Source organism: Protopterus annectens, chromosome 5.part0, assembly GCF_019279795.1.
Source record: "Protopterus annectens isolate FY-2018-M chromosome 5.part0, PAN1.0, whole genome shotgun sequence".
Taxonomy (NCBI): domain Eukaryota; kingdom Metazoa; phylum Chordata; order Ceratodontiformes; family Protopteridae; genus Protopterus; species Protopterus annectens.
The window spans coordinates 775,437,316-775,454,747 of record NC_056735.1 but is presented as its reverse complement, the minus strand read 5'-3'; the positions used below and the strand labels follow the sequence as shown (position 1 = coordinate 775,454,747).

The following is a 17,432-nucleotide window of genomic DNA, read 5'->3' as shown; positions in this document are numbered from 1 at the left end:
TAAGGCGGGAAAACAAGATTGCATTCAAAATCCTACTGTCTCCTTATTACTTGACCCCCACCCCACGTCATCATCCCTTTCCACTTTGATGTATAATCTTCTGTTTCTGTTATGTGCATGAACCTTAACTGCGTAGTTCCAAAATATCCAAACAAACCAGGTAACCCTAAACCACCTTGTTTTATGGGGAGGGTCAACTTTACTCTCGTCCTCTTCCCCTCTTTCTAATAATTTCCTTCAACTTGTTATTAACTATTGACCACAACTTTTCCTCTGGCTGATAAAAATAAGCCTGACCTGTACATAAAACTAAAAGGAACATCATCATTGTCAGCGCTTGTAGCTTACTATCCATAATCAAGAACTTCCAGTTTCTCACATTTTATGTTTTCATATCCTTAGCTACCACAAAAGACTTATTTCTAATCCATATGCCCAAATACTTCATCGTATCAAAGCCACATAAATATGGGTATTGCTGAAACAATTCCTGTGTAGGTATATTATTTAATGCTATAGCACTTTTTTTATCTTCATTAACTGCATATCCCAAAAAGACTTAAAATTGTCTCAAAATGTTCCACAACACCAAAACATAATTGCTGTACTTCTCAAATATATTCTAACCTGTAAATAATGTCAACTTTTCTTGATTCCCATACCAATTATGGCCTTAAATTTCTGAGTCCCTTACATTCCACAATGTCTCCAAATATAAAACAAGTAACAAAAGAGAAGAAGGTCACCCCTGCCTGGTTCCTTTGTTCAAACAGAGTGCATATGAGAGGAACCTTCCAACCTTAATTCTTATCTCCTATTCTTCATATATTCTCCTAATTATCCCCATTATTATTATATCAGGTAATGCAAATGCTTTCATTGCCCTAATCATAAAATCCTCTGTCAAATGCTTTCTCTACATCAAGCCCCACTAACAGCAGAAGTATTTTCTTACATTCTGCTTCCCTTTGGATCATCATTTCTCTATTAATGTTGTCAATTGTTTGCCTCCCCTCCACAAAACCCCATCATGCCGTATCTACCAATTTTGGCAATAATTATGTAATTCTCTTAGCTACTACAGACAAACACTTTATAATCATGGTTTCAAGTTGAAACAGGACTACATGAAGCTGAATCTGATGAGTCTTTACCCTTTTAGGGTAATACAGCCACCACAGAGATTTCTTCCAAGATGGTGGTGCTTCCCCTCTTTTTAAAATACTATGAAACAAAATTTTGAAAATATTTACCACTTTCTTCCCTCCTAACTTCCGTAAGAATACCATCTAGACACTTTCCTGTAGATGGATTACACATTATCATTTTATCTCATCTTCTCCTACCTGTGCTGCTCTTAGCACTCTACTTGGGTGTGAAACAACTCTCCAGATTATTCCCTCAAAGAAAAAAAAAATATGTAACCATCCGTCCTTTGGATAAGACATTACACAGAAGTCCCAACTGCCAAAGGTGGCTATAAAAGATCCCACATAAAGAGCACAGGAATTTTCTGACCTCCTGGCTGAAAATTCATTTGTCAATGTGAATGCCTTCTCAGCTCTCCTCTGCAAAAAGACCATACTTATCGAGACTAAACCAGTCAGCAAAAGTCAGTTAGTAAGCAAATAAATGCATAACCAACATGAGTACATACTCTTGCTGTCCGTGCTGTGAGCTCATTCTTTTAGTCTGGTTAGCAGAATGACAAAGACAGTCCTGAATACCAGTGCAGTAGTACTAGTAGTGCTCGATGAAACATACACACGTACTAAAATACTGCTGCAGCCCCCCAAGATTAGAGTTCCATGCAGCTACCACCTTGAGGTGGTAACTATTTCAAACAAAAATCTGCATAAGGAGTTTCAGTCCAAATAAAAGATAAGCAAAACTAGTTCCTGCAAAAAGTGATAACCACATTCAACAATGGATACTTACAGGAACAACAAATGCCAGCGTCTTCCCAGATCCAGTCTTTGCAGCTCCTAGGATATCTTTACCTTGCAATGCTAATCCAATTGTCTGTTTCTGAATTTCTGTAGGTGTTCGATACTGTGCTTCCAGCAAACCTGTACACAACAAATGTACATAAATAAACATTTCTCAGCAAGAACTAAATAACAAAATTTAAAGGTCATCAGTTCAGATTTTTTTTTTTTTTACCTCTGTTAGCGAATGGTACAGTGTACATATCAAGTTATCAGTGATGCAGACACATCTGCCCTGTGCCTGGCGCATCATAAAAAAAAAAAAAAAAAATACAGACTACACGGCACACAGAAAAGCACATTCTAATGGCAGAAGAGAAGCATCACACTTGCCTAGTCTATTATCCTACCTGACAGATAAGACAGTTCTCTATGAAACACAAATCCAGTGTTTACAGTACAATATACATACACACCTAAAGTGACACCTGAATAAAAACATATCAAGGGTAGGATAATACAAGTATGTGTGTATGTCTGTCTGTGTTTATACACTGTAGTATGCAAAACACACTGGATGCAGTACTTAAATTTTAGTGCATTTTATTTCCAGCGAGATAAAACAAAAATCAGTATACTTCTGCTTTAGGAAAGTAACTCGGTGAAAAAAAAAGAAACAAACAGTCATACAGTTCTCCTATTCTGTTCCTCAGCTTAAATCACACTGAGATTTGTCTTTGGTTCCTCTAAATATACAAACACATCCACATTAACTTCCACGTATTTTATATATACAAGACACAGCAAATCTTCCAAGTACATCCACAGGCAGCTTCTTGTTACTCCAATTCGTTTTAAGTCAACTTTATGGTTAATATTTTCCAAGAGGCCCTACTCTTTGCCGCACAGCTTCCTTTCAATGAGAAGCAAATGTCGCTGTCATCTTGAGCTAAAGCTCATGCTTTTAACCTATTTTAAAAGGTGTTATAAATCAGTCTGCTGCTGCATGCTTTACCACAATGTTAAGTGTACACACTGTCATTACCTTCATACCACTTCGCTGCTGTACATATATATATATATATATATATATCTATAAAAAAATATAAAACACACACACATATATATATATATATATATATATATATACATACCAGCTCAAACAGCACAGTAAACAGTATTTCAGCACATTACATAACATTTCGTAAGATTTTAACATCTACTATGCCATACTATATATATATATATATATATATATATATATATATATATATATATATATATATACACACACACACACACACGCACTAATCAATCGAACAATAGCCGAAGCCAAAATCCCTTCCATCTGGAAAATATCCTATGTAATCCCACTTCACAAAGGACGTAGCTCTACTGAGTTATCCAATTATAGGCCAATAGCAATACTATCCCCACTTGCAAAAATTATGGAAAAATGTATCCATAGACAACTGATGCACCACCTAACTCAGAATAACCTCATGGCAGACTCCCAGCACACCTTCCGAACTCACCACAGCACTACATCAGCCCTTCTAGCCTTCTCCAACACCATAAACTTTAATCGCAATAATAATAACATATCTCTAAGGCATCTGATATAGTCAATCACCAATTACTAATCCACACCCTAAAAACTTTCTGCCTAGATACTACAGCCATTCAATGGTTCCAACCTTATCTGAATGATAGACAGCAGGTTGTCCTTTGGCAAAACAAACTTTCTAAACTCCTACCCAACACCCTAGGTGCACCCCAGGGATCTACACTAGGGCCCCTTCTATTCTCCATCGTCATTAACGACCTTTATACTGTCATCCCTAAAGTAAGCTGTGTCCAATAAGCTAATGACTCCACCCTGATATGCTCGGCCACATCTCCAAACGAGCTGTGGTCAGCTACACAAACCACCTTCAACACAATTGAAAAATGGTTTTCTGGTTGTCGTCTGATCCTAAATCCCAAAAAAACTAAAATGTTGCTTTTCTCACCAACACACAGGTCTACTGCATTCACTTTTACCATTAAATCTAATAATGGCATAATAATCTCCCCAGACTCCTCTACAAAACTCTTAGGTGTTATCATCGATAATAATCTTAAATTCGACCTACATGTTAATCAATCCATTAAGACCATCAATAAACAACTAGGGTCACTTTACAGGATAAAAGCCTTCTTAACCCCTCCTACTAGATTTGCCATAGCTCACTCTCACCTACCTTTCAACTCTTTTTGTATGCATCCCCGTTACTCTCCAATCTAAGCAAATATATCCTTAAACTCTCCATCTGCTACAACCACAACGCCAGATTTGCCACTGGCCTGCCTGACAGGACTCATCATTGTATCAACCTAAACCAGCTTGGGTGGCTAGAATTACCCAGCTTGATCCAGTATAACCTTATGATTACTGCCCATAAGATCCTTTACAATCCAGACAACACTCCAGCTCTTAAAAATATCACCCCCATCACAATCCCCGACCTCTTCAATCCTCTAATAAACCACTAGTCCAAACTATCAAAACTAATAACTCCGCCAGTGACTATCTCTTCGCAAACTCTCTAGGCAGATCCTGGAACTCTCTCCCACCCGAAATTACTTTGTTCACCACCCTGAGTCAATTCAAGACTAGACTAACAACATCTGACACTAAACTGGCTATGTCAATGTAGCAAACCTGACTAACTCTCCTTGACAATGAGATAAAAATAGCAATTTTAGCCTACCTGTGGCACTAATCCTGACCTATACTTACGTTTAACTCTAAACTTGTTTAGGTATGTATCCCCTGTAAATATTGCATCTGAAACTTACTGTATGAGTTAATAACAGCATTTTTAGCTGACCTATGTTACTTAATGATGACCTACTCTCAGGATTTTCTTTAACCCTGTAACTTCTATAACTTGCTTAGGTATGTAACCTCTGTAAATATTGTATCTTAAACTTAACTGCTTGTTTAGGTATGTTAACTACTGTAAATACTGTATTTTTAATCTAAACTGCTTACCTTGGAGCTTTTCTCCCCGAGCCTCCGCTGGAAATGGACATGTATCCAGTCGGACTATCCCAGTCAACAAATGTAAAATAAATAAAATAAATAAATATATGTGTACATCCAGATTTATATACCCATCTCTCCCTCCCTCTTTTTATACAAGTGTATGTATATATGCGTGTACAAACATATATAGCCATATATACACACATATAATGCATATTTTATACATAGTGCATGTCATTTGTTCTAAATACACAACACTGTAACAAAAGCGATGCAAGACACACCCACACCCACACACACACACACACACACACACACACACACACACACATCATCTAAACCCAGCAAAACTAAAAACATGTGACAAATAAGGCATGCTGCCTGTACCCACCATGTAGGAGGGTTTGCCCCCCACATCCCGACTTATATACACCAACTCCAAGGTTACACCACTGCTGAAAAAAAAGGGAAACACACTGAAAGTGCACCACTAGCTCATAAGTCCAAAACCCTGCAGTAAAGCAAACCTTAGTATTCCAATGTCAACCATTACAAAATGATAAAGAATTCTTTATACTATGAGCTCTAGGTGCTAGTATGCAGTGTACACTAGCACTAAAGTACTGTTAGTAGTATGCAAGGCAGGCTAGCACTGGATAAAGGCTTGTTAGTAGTATGTAGTAGGATGGCTCAGTGGTGCAGCGGTAGCGTTGTTGCCTCACAGCAAGAGGTTCTCTGGTTCGATTCTTGGCTGGGGTGCCTTCTGTGTGGAGTCTGCATGTTCTCCCTGCATTCGTGTGGGTTTCCTCTGGGTGCTCCAGTTTCCTCCCACATTATAAAGACATGCATCTGGGGCATTTCTCCCCTGGCCTCTGCTGAAAATTGGTTTAGTTCCAAGTCGAACGTTCCCAGTTAACAAATGTTAAATAAATAAATAAATAAATAAATGTAGTGTAGGCTAGCACTGGATAAAGTGCTGTTAGTAGCATGCAGGGTAGGCTAGCACTGGATTAAGGGCTGTTAGTATGCAGGGTGGGCTAGCACTGGATAAAGTGCTGTTAGTAGTATGCAGGGCAGGCTAGTACAGGATAAAGTGCTGTTAGTAGTATGCAGGGTAGGCTAGCGCTGGCTAAAGGGGCTGTCAGTAGTATGCAGGGTAGGATAGCGCTGGCTAAAGGGCTGTTAGTAGTATGCAAGGCAGGCTAGTGCTGGATAAAGGGTTGTTAGTAGTAAGTAGGGTAGGTTACCACTGGATAAAGTGTTGTTAGTAGTATGCAGAGTAGGCTAGCACTGGATAAAGTGCTGTTAGTAGTATGCAGCACAGGCTAGTACTGGATAAAGTGCTGCTAGTAGTATGCAGGGTAGGCTAGCGCTGGCTAAAGGGCTGTTAGTAGTATGCAGGTTAGACTAGCACTGGATTAAGGGCTGTTAGTATGCAGGGTAGGCTAGCACTGGATAAAGGGTTGTTAGAATGCAGGGTAGGCTAGCACTGGATAAAGTGCTGTTAGTAGTATGCAGGGTAGGTTAGCATTAGCTAAAGGGCTGTTAGTAGTATGCAGGGTAGGCTAGCACTAGATAAAGGGTTGTTAGTAAGCAGGGTACGCTAACACTGGATAAAGGGTCGTTAGTATGCAGGGTAGGCTAGCACTAGATAAAGGGTTGTTAGTAGAATGCAGGGTAGGCTAGCACTGGATAAAGTGCTGTCAGTAGTATGCAGAGTAGGCTAGCACTGGATAAAGGGTTGTTAGTAGTAAGCAGGATAGGCTACCACTGGATAAAGTGCTGTTAGTAGTATACAGGGCAGGCTAGAACTGGATAAAGTACTGTCAGTAGTATGCAGGGTAGGCTAGCGCTGGCTAAAGGGCTGCTGGTAGTATGTAGGGTAGGTTAGCACTAGATAAAGGGTTGTTAGTATGCAGGGTAGGCTAGCACTAGATAAAGGGTTGTTAGTAGTATGCAGAGTAGGCTACAACTGGACTAAGGGCTGTTAGTAGTAGGCAGGGTAGGCTAGCACTGGATAAAGTGCTGTTAGTAGTTTGCAGGGTAGGCTAGCACTGGATAAAGGGCTGTTAGTAGTATGCAGGGTAGGCTAGCACTGGATAAAGGGCTATTAGTATGCAGGATAGGCTAGCACTGGATAAAGTGATGTTAATAGTATGCAGGGTAGGCTAGCACTGGATAAAGTGCCGTTAGTAGTATGCAGTGTAGGCTAGCACTGGATAAAGGGCTGTCAGTAGTATGCAGGGTAGGCTAGCACTGGATAAAGGGCTGTTAGTAGTATGCAGGGTAGGCTAGCACTAGTTAAAGGGTTGTTAGTAGAATGCAGGGTAGGCTAGCACTGGATAAAAGGTTGTTAGTAGTATGCAGGGTAGGCTAGCACTGGATAAAAGGTTGTTAGTAGTATGCAGGGTAGGCTAGCACTGGATAAAGGTTTATTAGTATTAAGTAGTTTAGGCTAGCACTAGATAAATTATTACACCACTGATGATTACATGAAGTGATAGGTAGATCACATGAAGGTCACTGTACATACAAACATACACACACACTCTACTCAGAAGCACACATACACATCTATCTGAAGTGACACATAAAACTATAAATATATATATATATATATATATATATATATGTTTGTATATGCATACACACACACACACACACACACACACACACACACACACACACACACACACACACACACACATTTCAGCATGTGCATCTGGATGTTAAAATGAGAAATGTACCTTCAGAGACAGAGGTTTCTGGCTGCAAGCCTCTCCCCTATCTTTTCCTAATATTACTATCCATGACTTCACTGCTCAATTCAGTCATCATGCAAAAGGTGTTCATTTAAGGGCAGCATCACTGACAATATAGTAATGGAGCCATTCTGTTGAGTACAATTATCCTTCACCACTCAGATCAAATACATGGTGATAACTAAAATTATGTAAAAACTGGCAAACATCAGTAACAAAATAAAATGGATAAATAGAAATACAGCAAATTTAATAAAAGTTAAGTGCTGTTTATCATCTACAGAGAACTGACATCTGCTCTATATATTTGTCCTTGTGCTAGTCCACATTGGGCATACGGACTCTAGACCAATGCTCACGTGAAGTGGTACCTACAACAGAACTACTAGTGCCAGAAATCTCATGTCCACTTCACCAGGAAGCAATGGTATGAAAAAAAGGCAAGCAAGGTCCCTGGGCACAACTCTATAGAGGGAGGCAAGATTAACTATGTAGCAGAACAAAAGAGCAGTTCAGTACAAAAACACTATATCCATTGCTAGGAACAGGGCAAAGAGACAGAGGAAAAAAGAAGTTATGTACTCACCATAACGTTCCATCTGAGTAGGTACTTCATTTGTCTGCAACCTGTGGGTATCGGATCCGACTTCGGATCCGAGCCGGCAGCTTTCCAAGCTACAAGATCTGAGCTCCTAGCTCCTTCCCCTACCCATAATCCCCTGCTACCTGCTGTATTACCTCAGATCAACTTTTTTGCCTCATCACCCAACTAATAACCTCGAGAGAGGAATACACCATATCTAATCTCCTAACAAGAAACTTACAGGTGACCAGAAAATCCCGAAAAGGTTCGGGGGATGGCAGGGGGGGGTCGGTTGCAGACAAATGAAGTACCTACTCAGATGGAATGTTATGGTGAGTACATAACTTCTTTATCTGAAGTAGTTACTTCATTTGCTCTGCAACCTGTGGGACAGAGTCCCTAGCTACTCAAGAAAAACCTGGGTGGCCTTTACGGAAGGATATTCCGAAGCACCACGGAGCCAAAAGAAGCCCTGCCTCTCGAAATCATATCTAGTTTATAATGAGAAATGAATGTATGAGAAGAGGATCAAGTAGCTGCTGAACATATGTCGTCCAAGGGAACCCTGGACCAAAAGGCTGCTGAGGTGGCCACAGACCTTGTAGAATGAGCGTGAATTCCAATAGGGGCTGGTTTGCCTGACGATATGTACCCGTGAATTATGCACTGACAGATCCAATTTGCTACTGTCACTTTGAAAATGGCTTTACCCATAGCTGATTTTGCAAAGGATACAAACAACTGGTCCGACTTGCGAAAATCTTTAGTTCTGTGCAAGTAGAAACATAGTTATCTGTGTACATCCAGTTTGTGCAACTTGTATTCCCCTTTGTTCTGAAAATTTGGGAAGAACACTGGTAAATTTATTGATTGATTAATATTTGACTCTGAAGCCACCTTAGGTAAGAAAGACGGGTTAGTCCCGAGGGACACTCTATCCTTGTGAAAAATAAGGTAAGGGGGTTTCATACACAGAGCTTGAAGTTCTGAAACCCTCTTGGCCGAAGTAATAGCCACTAAGAAGGCCGTTTTCCATGACAAGAACTTTAACGGAACTGAGGCTGCAGGCTCAAAGGGTGGACTTGCCAGGGCTTGTAAGACTAAGGTCAAATCCCATGGGGGCACCACAGTTTTCATAGGCGGCTTCAAAAGAAAAATGCCCCGCAAGAAAGTTTTGCATAATTTTGTAGATGCCAAGGACCCTAAGTCATCACCTAAATGAAAATGGGAGATGGCTGCCAACTGCACCTTAACCGTAGAAGCACTTGCTCCCTGCCGAAAAATCAGCGACAGGAAGTCCAGAACAGTCGGAATAGGAACTGTAAATGGGTCCAGGCCCTTGTCTTTGGCCCAGATGGAGAAACGTTTCCATTTACTAATGTAAAGTTTTCTGGTAGACGGCTTATGAGCCGCGACCAGTATGGCCTTAACAGGAGAAGAAATACCGGGAGTCCTAGCCATCATTGGAACTGGATCAACCAAGCCGTAAGCTTGAGGTTCACCAGGTTCTGAGTTTGGCAACCCGCAGGATGCGAGATCAGGTCTGGAATGGGATCCAGAATCCATGGAGGCGCTACACTGCGAGACCGCAGACAAGGGAACCAGATCCGTCTAGGCCAGAATGGGGCTATGAGGATAACTCTGCTCCCCGACCGACAGGCTTTCTGTATGAACTTTATCATAAGCGGGAGGGGGGGATAAGCATAAAAGGAGACCAGGAGGCCAAGCATGAACTAGAGCGTCTCTGGGATTCTCCCCTTCGGGGGAAAGTATTACGAAGAACTCGCTGCATTTTGTGTTTAATGGAGAAGCAAAAAGATCGCAGCGAGGCCAACCCCTTTTCCGGAAGATCTGCTTCGCAACAGATCAATTGAGAGACCACTCGTACGGAGTGAAAAGTACTCGACTCAGTTTGTCCGCTAATATGTTGGACCGACTCGGAATGTGCGTTGCTACCAGAAACCAGTTGGTGGATATCGCCCATTCCCAAACTCTCATAGCCTCTCGACAAAGGGGATAAGACCTGGTTCCTCCCTGTTTGTTTATGTGCCAGACTACTGACATATTGTCCGTCTGGATTGCAATAGTCCCCAGATGGAGAAGGTCGTGGAGAGCTTGCAATGTCAAAAGCACCGCCCTCATGTCTAGGACATTGATATGCAAAGCGGTCTCTAGGGATGTCCACGTGCCTTGGACGGATCTGCCTGAGCAATGCCCCCCCCCACCTGAGGCGAGAAGCATCTGTGGTCAACGTGGCTTGGAGCGGGGGGATCACAAAGGGCCTCCCTTCTCTGAGTTCCCACGCGTGGAGCCACCAAAGAAGGGAGTCCTTGCAAACTCTGCTCAGTGGTATCGGAGTGTTCAATGGGTGGAGTGATAGGGACCACTGAACTTGCAGGGTCCACTGCAACATCCTCATTCACAGGCATGCATGAAGGGAGAGACCGATCGCTGCCGCCATAGACCCTAGTGCCCTCAGGACTAACTCCGCCGGTGAGGCAGGACTCTGAAGAAGGGCTAATACTTGATATGACAAGCTGCTCAGCCTGTCTGAAGTTAGGGTAACTCGAGAGATACGGGTATCCAATGTGGCCCCTATGAATTCCAGGACCTGAACGGGGCACAGAGAGGATTTCTGCAGATTTACTGAGATGCCTAAGTTGTGGGCAAGAGTCAGAGCGTAATCTCTTGCCACGCAGAGTTGATGCCTGTTGGCGGCGGTAAGGAGCCAGTCGTCTAGGTACGGGAAGACCTGAATGCCCTGAAGTCTCAGGTGGGCTGCAACCACTGTCATGACTTTGTTGAACACCCTGGGGGCTGAGGTGAGGCCGAACGGAAGAACCCTGAACTGATAATGACTGGCCCCCAGCCGGAAGCGGAGAAACCTTCTGGATCGTCTGTCCATCAAAATGTGGTAGTACACATCCTTGAGGTCTATAGAGCACATCCAGTCGTTCTCCCGCAGAAGGGGGAGAATTGATTGGAGGGTGACCATCTGGAATTTTTCCTTGGGAATGAATAGGTTCAGAGCGGAAAGGTCCAAAATGGGTCTTAGGTCCTCCATTTTCTTTGGCACCAAAAAGAACCTGGAGTAATAACCCAATCTGGGGGGATGGGCTGGATGGCTCTTTTTTCTAGCAACTTCGATACTTCTGAAGCTGCTGCCTCCCTCTGATCGGGTGGTACATCGGGGAGGCGTCTGGCCTTGGGGGGAAGGTTTATGAAGGGGATGGAATAACCTCTGGATATGATACGGAGCACCCATCGATCTGTCGTAAGGGACTCCCAATTTGACAGGTGCTCCGTCAAATACCCCCCGACTGCCTCCAGAGAAGGACAGTCGGGCAAGCCCTCAGGGCTGCTGCGTGGGTCTGTCCGAGAAAGGTTCTCTAGACCCAAAGTTACGCGGTCCCCCTCTGCCTCTGGGCCGGCGTCCACCTTGTCCTCCTCTGCCTCTAGAGGACGAGGGGTCCAAAGCTGGATGGGATTGCTGAGACTTGCGGAACCACAGCTTCTTTTGTCCCCTCCGATTCCTAGAAAAAAATCGTTGAGGATTAGAGAAGCGGACTCCGACGGCAGACAGCATCTTCCCATCCTTTTCGCTTTGGACCAGCGTATCGCGAATGGTCTTGCTGAAAAGCGAAGAGCTGTCAAAGGGTGCGTTCTCGAAGGACGCCTTGAAGAGATCCACGAAGTCGCAAAGACGGAGCCAGGCGTGACATCACAAGACGACCCCGGCTCCGCTGGCCCTAGCAGCTCCCTCCATTGCATGGGAGAGAAGCCGCATGGATGTGTTAGAAATGGATTTTAGAGTGGCCATCCGAGTCGAAAAAACATTCTTGTCTCCAACCGACATGGACTCCGGGGGGGCTGCAGCATATTCCTTAATCAAGTCTTGCTGTAGCCTGATGGTATGTGCCATATAGTTCGGCGCCCTTATCGAGAATGTCGCTGAAGCAAACATCCACTTCCCAATGCCGTCCAGTGCTCGAGATTCCTTATCTGGTGGGTGGACCGAAGAACTCTCCTGTGCAAGTTCTTTCTTGGTGGCAGCCGCCACCAACATGGCATCAACGGGAGATCCCTTGGCCCAAGACTGCCTATCTGTAGGGGGGCTAAGGACTTTATCAGGACGCCTAGGAATTGGCTCCATGGTGTCGGGCTCCTTCCACGCCCTGGTAGTAATTAAGTCTACCAGGGGGTCAGCCAGAGGGAACACCCAGGAGGTAGATGGGCCTGCCTCAAACGACTCCAGGAACACGGATTCATCCATGGAAGGTTTTTGGGAAGACCACCCCCCTCTTAATACGCAACATTTCCATGATGTCTCCGAAGGAGACATCCTCGGGGGTGACCTTGGGGAACCTTCCCCTTCATCTAAATCCGTGTCGGTGGTAACGGACTCAGGAGAGTCCAGGTGCCTCCTTTTACACCTATGTTTACACAGGACCTCCTCGGTGGGGCTATCCGAAGAGAGCTCGTCCACGGGTTGTTGTTCCTCCAAGGGAACTAGCTGGAGGGCTTGAGCAGGCTGTCCCGATGGTCGGACGGAGGATAGACCCACATACAGGGGGGGTACGGGAGGATCCGAAGCCCGGACCAGGGACCTGGAGGACCTCGACAGTACCCTCTCCACTACCTCAAAAGCCGAAGGAGAACTACTCTTGCCATGCTCCGAAAGCATCCTCCTCGGCTCCGAGGTAGGAATCGGGGCCGGGGGCGATGCAGTCGGCGCCGAGAGAGAGGTGTGCTCCGAACCCAGCGGCGCCAAAGACACACCAACTCCCCCGGATCCGATGCTCAGCCCTTGGCCCCGAGAACTCGGATCCAACATGCTCGAGGGTATAGTCGGCGTCGAAGAGACCAGCACTATCGGCGCTGACAAATCCCCAGCTCTGAAAGGGCCCGGATCCGACGACTCAGAGACCCGAAAACGAGTCGGAGAAGGAGTGATCGGAGCAAAAATGGGGGCCGTGCTCCCTCCCAGAGGGGGGGGGGGCAAGAGTACCCCCATCTGCATTTGGGTCTGTATGAATCGACACATCATCTGATCCATGTCTGCTTTGGTGAGGCTTCTGGTCGATCTAGAAGTCGTCGAGGTCGGCCAGGAGGGCCGCCTCGACAACCTCGAGGGAGACCGGTCCTCCTCCTCCGGCGAAAAGCTGGGCGAACGGAGCCGAGAGGGGGAGGATCCGGAGACCCTCAAGGGAGACTTGGTCAGTTTAGATGGCGGGGCTGAGGGTTGAGTCTCAGCTCGCCTCTTATGGGATTTGTGCCCTTCCTTATCCTTGTGCCTCTTCTCTCTGGAGGAAGAGGCACCAGCGTCACCCGTGCTCGAACCCAAAGAGGGAGGTTGAGTCCCGGGCTGAGCAAGGGGCGCAGAAGGCACCGGGGCTGCCGAAGCAGCCTGAGCGGGAGAGGAAGAAGAAGCCGATTCCTGGGGCAGCTTTCCCGCCAGGATCAGCTTATTCTTCCTATCCCTAAGCGCCCGGGGGTTAAAGGCCGCACAAATTTGGCAGGCCATAGATAAATGGGCCACCCCCATGGATAAAACGCACTGAGTGTGGCCATCAGCCGGTGAAAGCTTATGGCCACACTCAGTACACTTCAAAAAAACGGCTTTGGGCCCTTCAGCCATTTTAAACTCACTCACACCCAAACACTAAGGGGGGGGAGGGGTGTCACACAGAGGAACAACTAACTACGAGAAAAACTAACTAAACCACCGAAAATAAACCCAGGGGCACTACACACATGTATACTACCTACAACTTCACAAAAACGCTAGAGAAAAAAAAAAAGGATTTTAACAAGTAAACAATCTCACCAAAGCCAGGAGCTCTTCAAAAGATAGCTACTTCAGCCGCGGCAAAAAATGATCTGAGGTAATACAGCAGGTAGCAGGGGATTATGGGTAGGGGGAGGAGCTAGGAGCTCGGATCTTGTAGCTTGGAAAGCTGCCGGCTCGGATCCGAAGTCAGATCCGATATCCACAAGTTGCAGAGCAAATGAAGTAACTACTTCAGATCAATGGTACAAAACCTAGAGAAGACCAGTGCTGGTAAAAACAGATGTCTACCCTAAACACTAGAGCCCAAACTCAGGTTAAAAATATATAGTTAGATCAAGATAAAAAGCACTAAAAATACCTCTGTCCCTTACTGTATAAGACAGTGTGTGTGAGATGAGTGAATGAACTGAATGAGTGAGATCAGTGAATGAGATTGGTGAGTGCACACTAGTAGGTTAACCACAGTCCCACGCAAACATGCACCAGGGGACCTGCAAGACAAAAAGAGAGTCAAATACTAGGCACTAAATAAATAAATATATGTATAAAAACTCCAATAACACTTATCAGGGCATTAAGCTAAGTGTGGCACAGTGAAATCAACAGGTAACTGTAACAGAAAGATGCAAGAAGGAGATTAGTATATAAAAAATGTTTTTTCTTAATAGCAAACTTAGCTGTGATCACACAAAAAAGAAATGCTAGTAATGAGGAAGCCTGCTCTCACAGAGCAAACCATTCTACCACAGTAAAGAAATCGGGTAAACAAAGAAATAATGAAAATAATCTTATCGCAAGGAGATGTAGCAAGGGAACTACACTGGGGATTCATTTGATCAGAAAAACAGTTACTGGCAAAAGGGATTCCCAGCAAAGAAACACAAAAATGAAGGTGAAAATGCCACACAACACAGTCAGACTTTGACTCGGTGCATTTGTCGGCCTCCAGTATTTTAAGGAGCAGTACTTCACTACTTCAAAAATGGATATTAAAGGATAAGTAAGTACGATCACTGAAGAAAAATAAATGGGTGAGGCACATGGCACCACACCACCACTGGAAAACAGAAAGCTTCTGAAGGAAAATAATATAACTACTGTGCGTCTGAACTATTAGAAAATAAGCCCGGAAAAGTTCTACGTGCTGAATGGGCCAGACTTCTGCAGTACAAATGCTACCCCCGTCTGCAGTCAGAGCTATACATTATCAGCTTAAACATTCAAACAAACACAGTGTTTAAGTCACACAATTCATGTTTCAGTGTTTAAAAACGTAACAAGTCAACGCTAATTTAAGTATGCTTTCACTCCATTCCTGAAAGCAGATACTGTCAGTTCCTGCAGCTTTCATTTCTTATCAAATTCTACTTTAACACACCAGTCACTTTTTGAAACTTTAATTTAGTGCACTTCTCAAAAATAAGTAATATTGTTAATGACTTAATAATGTACTACTATATCCTTAGCATTATCACCTAAATTAATTCATGGTCTAGGAAGAGCCCCCATTTCTTGTTTAGTTGTTGTCCCCTTGCCATATGAAGCAAACTACACATCCATATGCACTTGGCCTAAGCTCCACAAAACTGAAATTAAATGACTATCAGTTTACATGTGGCAACATCTCTTTACTTAAGAAAAATAAAACGATTATATATACATAGCTATAAAATGTAACAACTAAACACATGTAATGATATGTTCTGTTTTTAAATTTCACGAAAACTATGGACTTATGAATTTAAAAAGCACCATTTTCACATACCTTTCAGTGTATTTTTTGACAAAGGAAAATCCGAAAACTTCACAATTTCACTTACATTTATCTGAAACAAAAAAAGAGAGACAAAAGGTAAAAAAATATTTCACTCAATAAAATTATTTAAAAACATACTAGGAATTCCAGAAAAAAAGTAGTCTTCACAAAACAGTGTATGCAAATTTTTGTAGTGCAAGATTTACAAATTAATTCTTTAAATATAAAATCATTTTCATAAGGAGATGGATTCTATAAAGACATGAGCATGTAACAAGCCATGCCAAGTCCAAATGCTATTCACCAGTCAGCATATGTGAACAGATACTGCTTCCAATTCCAAACGGAGTCAGGCTCATCACACCACAATAGTTCAATGCAAATCACTGCACAAGCCCACTGAACATAATAGACTTCCCCCCAAGGCAGATGCTCTACCTGTATGTGGGGCTAGGTACTGCAGATAGTATCTGATGGATGACAGACTACCAGCAGTACCGAGATCTAAACAGAGGTGGAGCTGTACTGCAGGTCTTGGATCGCTTGCATACAGGACTAGGTAAGATACGAGCTGTACCTTGAACTCCTGTGGGGGCATAGCTATCAGTGTCTTTCTTGTCTAAAAATAGAAGCAATTTACTAGAGAGCTAGCAGCCCTGCATGCTCACTTCTTGTCATGGACAGGATGAAAGCAAAGCTTGACAGTCATGCTGTCCATCATGCCTGCATTCACCAGTTCATCCTGCAGGTGGATCTTCTTTGCTGGAAAGCCTCAGGGCCATGTAGCTCCACCTATATTTCAAACCTGATACTGCAAAGCAGGATCCCTGCCTGCAATAGGTTCATAGGTAGGTAAAGGTACCCTGGCTTTCGCCAATCAAGAAAATGATTTTCCTGTGCCACTGTCGAGCAGAGCCACAGAAGTGATCCCCGGGGTGAATTTCCTATCTCCCATCCAATCATCAAGATTTTTCTTGAAGAGTGCTAATGAGGAGCTTTGTTTGATATAGATAGGTAGTTTGTTCCAGAGTATGGGAAGTCTCTGGGACAGTAATCTATCCCTCCAGCATGTTCTGTTTATTGTGGTGACGAGGTTTAGGTCCCCAGAGCATGTAGCTCGTAGGGACTGGGATTTCTTTAAGTGGAGCATGTCTAAAAGCTCTGGGTTTGACATAGCTTTGTGTGTTAGGCAGAGATCGCCTCTGAGTAGGTGATATGCAACGGAATAAAGCTGCAGTTTTTTGAGACGGTCTGCATAGGGCATCTCTTTGAGGCCAGTAATCCTCTTTGTGAGGTATTTCTGTGGCCTTTCCAGTTGTTGTAGATGTCTTGTGAGGTGCATACCAAAAGGAGCATTGTACTCTATAATGGGTCTAATGAGTGACGAGTAGAGGGGAACAATGACCTCTTTTTTCCTGGATGAGAAACCTTTTGTGATAAGGTGTGCCACATAGAAGGATGTCCTGACTACTGTGGCAATGTGATTATCAAAGGAGAGACTACTGTCCACCTGTGTCCCAAGGTCTCTTATCACACTTTCGGTGTTAAGTAGACTACCACCTATGTGGTAGTTCATGGGTA

General features: G+C 43.7%; 1 protein-coding gene across 1 annotated transcript in view; it reads right to left on the bottom strand.

Moving 5' to 3' along the window:
• Positions 1-17,432, bottom strand: part of DDX10 (DEAD-box helicase 10) — a 1,393,858-nt gene that overhangs the window by 1,335,671 nt on the left and 40,755 nt on the right. The window contains exons 2-3 of the mRNA XM_044071854.1: positions 15,861-15,921; positions 1,939-2,069 (exon numbers count right to left, since the gene is read on the bottom strand). Coding sequence (XP_043927789.1) covers positions 1,939-2,069; positions 15,861-15,921 — 192 coding nt within the window. The remainder of the gene's footprint in view (positions 1-1,938; positions 2,070-15,860; positions 15,922-17,432) is intronic.